This window comes from Protobothrops mucrosquamatus, unplaced genomic scaffold (genome assembly GCF_001527695.2).
Source record: "Protobothrops mucrosquamatus isolate PMUCROS unplaced genomic scaffold, P.Mucros_1.0 scaffold32, whole genome shotgun sequence".
NCBI classification, from domain to species: domain Eukaryota; kingdom Metazoa; phylum Chordata; class Lepidosauria; order Squamata; family Viperidae; genus Protobothrops; species Protobothrops mucrosquamatus.
In genome coordinates, this window is record NW_015386416.1 from 1256861 (window position 1) to 1262394 (window position 5534).

Sequence of the window (5534 nt, forward strand, 5' to 3'; positions counted from 1 at the left end):
TGTTTTCTTAATATGATATTTTAATTTAATATCTTATCTGATATTAAATACCAACAATACATCATCTTATAAAAATTTTCTTTTACATTATAATTTAGTGTAAATTTAGATTTTTCTTCCACAGATTCTCCCATTATTTAAGCATTATATTATATCCAAAGTTTCTTGCTCATGAATCATGCAATGCTTTACATATTCATTCTCCAATTTCAAATTCAATAACAATTTATAGACCTTAACAATAATGCATTCATCACTACCATGCAGTAGGATTTCCAATTCATTTTTCAAAGATCAAACCCATAACTCTTTTTGTCTGATTTAAATCTTTCTTTCAATTGTAAATATTTAAACCAATGGCAGAAAAGTCCTTCTTTCTAACTCCTCTTTAGATTTGAGGATAGGATCACCAAAATTAAAAAAAAAACATTATTTGACCATAGGTCTACCAGTCTTGTTTTGCCACTATTTTCTTTCTAAGAGAGGCATCTTCACAGAAAACCAAACTCTTAAGATAGCACGTCTAACAAACTGGTTATTAAATTCAACATTTACTTTAACCTTGTCATACCATAAATAGCCGTGCCATCCAAATCTTAATTTATGGCCATCTAAATCAAGTAACCTTTTATTCGGAAGATTGACCTACTTTTTTAGCCAGACCAAACATCAACTATCGAAATACAATATCAAATCTTGTAAACCCAAACCTCCTCTTTCTTTAGCATCTTACAGTAATTTCAATGGTGGGATTCAAATATGTGAACAACCGATTCTCTGTGTGGATGCTACTTCTGGAAATCTATTCTGGGCCTGGGCAACAAAAACTTAGCTACCAGTTCTGCCGAAGTGGTGCGAATGAGCTGAATCCCACCACTGAATAATTTGTATCTAATTCTTGGTTTTTTTCCCTTGCCATATAAATTTGGAACTATCCATCTGCCATTGTTTAAATCAGGGGTGTCAAACTGCCAGCTCACGGGCCAGTTGCATCATATGGAGGCCGCACTCACCCCAGTTCCGGCAATGCAAAAAAAGCCACGATACGTCATGACACATCACGTGACGTGGCGAGTTTGACACTCATGGTTTAAATGAAGTATCAGTTGCAAGTACTGGTAATGTCTGAAACAGAAAAAGCTCTTTGGTGAAACATTCGTCTTAATTACAGAAATTCTATTCATTAATGATAATTGAAATTTATCCCATCTCAGTAAGTCCTTTTTTATATTATTCCAACCATTAGTGTACCAAATTCAATAGTGTAAAGACTAGTTCAGGGGGGGAGAACAGAGAGCCCCAATAAATGGTTTATGCATCTTCTCTACTTATTATCACTGAGAACAAAGTTACATGCAATGTTTTTTGTTATTTGTTATTTGTATATGTATATTAATGATGAAGCACCAGCTGAGAGCAATCACATTTCTGTGAGAGTTGAACTTGAGTTTGATAGACTATTCCTGTTTTTAATCTCATTACACATTTTGCAAAGGCATCTCAAAGATTAAATTGGATTTTTTCTGGAAATGAATGTAAAACACTATAATCTATAAAGCTACAACTAGTGGATAATGTAAGACTTTAAAATGGCTTAATTTTAAGAGAAATAAAGTCTTCAGCTTAGTTTAGAAATGTTTTTGCAGGTACTGCAAAACGACTTGTAAAATCTGGTCCAGTAAAAGAGTTTTGATGGTAAAATGAGACCTAGAGGACCTCATTTACAGGAAATGATATCATTTGGCACAGTGTGGAGACATGCCACAATAAACCCAGCTTGATGCCAAAGCATATTAGTTCACTATTATGCTGGGTTTCTCATAGCACTACTTGTGGGGATATTCAAGATAATTACAATGTGTCCAGCTGTTTGAACTGAAGATTACAACCGCTTTGGAGATTTCGAGTTAACATGATGTTAACTCCTGACCAGTGAAAATTGCTTAAAAATGAAAACGAAAATAAAGCTGAACTTAGAAGGACAACAATCTCTCTGCAAAATTAAAATAATAGTGTATTCTATAGAAAGAAACTAATTCCCAGTAAAAAATACAACAAAAAAAATCCAAAGAGTCAATTGCTGTCATTTCCTTTTCTAATGTTTGTGTTCAGCTTGATCATAATATACTGTATATTGTTTTGAACTTGCTTAAATCTGAAACATACTGTATATCTTTAAGAACAGTCCCTTCAAGGAAGAGCGGTGGCCTTCCAAGGCAAACACATACTGTTGTTCTTCTGGCTGGAGTTTCATCCATTTCAGTGAAGCAGGTTGACCTAGACAAATAGACCAAAGTGAATGGGGTTAACATGCTTCACAGAAATGAACTGAGAGGCCCATCTGCACCATAGATAAATGTGAGCCTCTGATTTCACATGAATCTCCAGACTGAAGCAACTAGTTAGATGGAGTAGCATTTTGTCAGTGTGATTGTATTTGTCTGTCTGCTTGCTGAAATATATCAATAATTGTAGACATGATAATTTTTCATAATCCATTGTAAATCTCTGCCAGTCAATTAGGCAGGCAGGCAGGAAGTCCCACCCTGGCAGAGCATCAGTGTAAAGACTCTTCTTTTTCAATTTTCCCCTCAGACACACCATCCTGAGAAGCCACTTTTTCCTACCACAGGAAGCCCAAGAGAACACTATAGCTAGCAGTCTGACAGCCAAACTGAACCCTGGCCTTTTGTATCCTGCCAGGTTTGAAAAGCTGGACATCACCCCTAAAAGTGCCCAGAAGATAAAGCCGGTGCTTGAACGGTGGATGGCTGAGGCTGAGGCCCGCCATCGAGCAGGTATGCAGAACCTTACTGAATTTATTGGAAGCGAACCATCCAAAAAGCGCAAGAGGCGCACTTCCTTCACCCCACAAGCTCTTGAAATATTGAATGCCCATTTTGAGAAGAACACCCATCCCTCCGGGCAGGAAATGACAGAAATTGCACAGAAACTGAACTATGATCGGGAAGTGGTTAGGGTATGGTTCTGCAATAAGAGGCAAGCACTGAAGAATACAATTAAACGTCTAAAACAGAATGAGCCTGTGACAGCAGCCCCAATGGAGCCCTTAACAGACTCTCTGAAAGAAGACTCTTAAATGGATAGATTTAAAGGGAAAACACCCAGACCAAAAAAAAAAAAAAGGACATCATTTTAAACATTGGAAATCTGTAAAGATGCTTTTTCTCATCTTTGTAAGTAAAAGATTGAGAAAGCTACAAGATGGACTGAAGAATTTATAAATGTCTGTGGGATTTCCTAGAAAAAAAATAAAAAATACACAGCACTTAGGGTGTGTGTGTGTGTGCGTGTGTGTGTGTGTTAGAACTAGTTCCAATAAGCCAATTTTTTTCTTAATGGACTTAAAAATAAACCAAATAACTACTTACCTTTTCTGTACATTATGGACATGTGAACTTTGTTTGTGGAAAAAGAACACAACAACGACAAGGACAGCAAACATTTAAATGTTCTTAGGAAGCAAGAGAGTACAAGCCTGCCACCTGGAGGAGTGATTGTAGTCTTTCAGGTATCAAGTGCTTCTTCACAATGAAAACTATTAACCAAAGTCAAAAAAAAATATGACATTAAAACTAAATTGTTGGTCAACTCTTTTGGGAGTGCTACATTGTGTTTTCAATTTTTACATTTGTCGTTTACAGAAAGGAAACAATAATAGTTAAAGGACTTTCTTTCCCCCTGCACCTTCTCACACATACCCAGCACGTGAGTAAATTTCACTTGGTTTGAGCTACATTGCTCAACCTCATGTTGATCATATACAGTTTTGTGATCTCCAAATGTTTGTGTGCCAAAATGACAGTTTTTCTAAACAATGGGTTTTGGAATTTGTAGACTTTATTTGCAATTAGAGTGATCTTTCATTTTAACTGACCTCCATCTTAATGCCACTGAAATTTATTTAAAATACAATTTATTTATTTATTTTTTAAAAAGTGCACAGGTTGTAACAGTCAGTTCAAGGACATCTAAAGTTACTTGAACTTTCACTTACTGTAAACAACTTGTGACTTTCTCTGTCCTTTGGCCACAAATTGGACAGGTTACCAAAGCTACTTTTGTAATATAATTATAAACTGCACCATTTGGTCCAAAATACAGTTCAATGCTTATGATTTTTCTATGTTAAGCAATTTCTCTCTGAAGTCTGATAGCCAAAGAAATTTCTTGGGATTCTAATGACAGACAAGCTACTGGCAAAGCGATAAGTAGAACATTAGTTAGGTTTGATTTTTTAACTAAAACATTTCTTTGGTCGTTAATGCTTTTGTCATTTGTTCCTTTATTTATTTATTTATTTATTTATTTATTTATAGCATTGCAACCGTCAAGACTGTGGATGAACTCAGAAGTGATTTTATGATTGCTCAAAATGACTAGCTACAAAATGAATATTTTGCAGTGATTTATTTATCCTAATTTTGGAGGGGGTGGAAGCATTAAGAAACAGAGAGATCCTATGCAAACCAGCTTTATGGGCAAAAAGCATATAGTGTGAGCTATAGAAGTCAGTCAGAATTGATTAAATTTATATTTAAAGGTTGAAACTTGGAGTCAAGAGTTCTTCTCATTTATACATTAATGCTAATTCCACACCAGACTCTTCAAATACGTTTGAATTTGAGGCCGAATAACTAAATAATTTTTAGTTGATCTTAATGTAAATCCAAAAGCTTTTTTCCTCTTCTAGCAAAACTACTGCATTGTAACTGAGTATAAAACATCCACAAAATGTAGCCTTCAGGATTTCATCTGCTCATAAATTCCTTTCTGTCTTCCTGGAAGACAAGAAGAGCTAATCTTAGACAAATCAGATGCAGGAAAAACTGTTCCATTCTAGAAGTTTATATAGTCTGATTGCCATTAATTTTATATTCTTACTGGGGTTTTAATCTACTTTTCAGCTTAAATAATTTTGCACAATACAATCTTTTGACAGATTATTCCTGAGATGTTAAAATTACTTGAAACTTAATGTACCACTTCCAATCAAGTTTGGTTTTGTGCCAAGGATGAGCTCAATGATCACATATTGACACTATGTGAGCTTCAGTTGACCACATACCACAAAGCATTTAATTGAAATGGAAAAGGTAGATTCTTCCTGTTTCTTAAAATTCCACAGGAGCCAAATAAATTATTGTGTTTATAAATATCCTATTGTTAGAATAGAAATAGTTAAATAGAACCTTTATGAAAACCATTCACTCTTATTCTTCATATAGTATTAAAGGACATAACACTACATGAACAAAAGAGTAAGAATTTTCCATAAGCAGAAGCAGATTAATTACCTTAGCATTCTAAAGGTATATAAAATAAACATCAAGGTATTGCTAAATGTGGGGATATAGCAAGTATACATTCATTACGTTTTTAGATTGATTATGCTTGTTCATTTTGTCAGAGTAGATTTTTGCTGATTTTCAAAGCAATGATTCAACAGAATGATTATTTCTTAGGGAATTAGACCTATTGAAACTTGGGTGAATTTAGCTTGCCAAGATATC

At 34.6% G+C, this 5534-nt stretch overlaps 1 protein-coding gene across 2 annotated transcripts in view; it reads left to right on the forward strand.

Annotated features, from left to right (window-relative positions):
* The window catches only part of POU6F2 (POU class 6 homeobox 2), a 303270-nt gene extending 300170 nt beyond the window's left edge, over positions 1 to 3100 (forward strand). Inside the window, exon 9 of one of the 2 annotated variants that reach the window (XM_015811175.1) lies at positions 2596 to 3100. In XM_015811175.1, coding sequence (XP_015666661.1) covers positions 2596 to 3100 — 505 coding nt within the window. The remainder of the gene's footprint in view (positions 1 to 2595) is intronic. The other variant, XM_015811176.1, reaches the window with a different exon arrangement.
* Positions 3101 to 5534: the final 2434 nt, after the last annotated feature.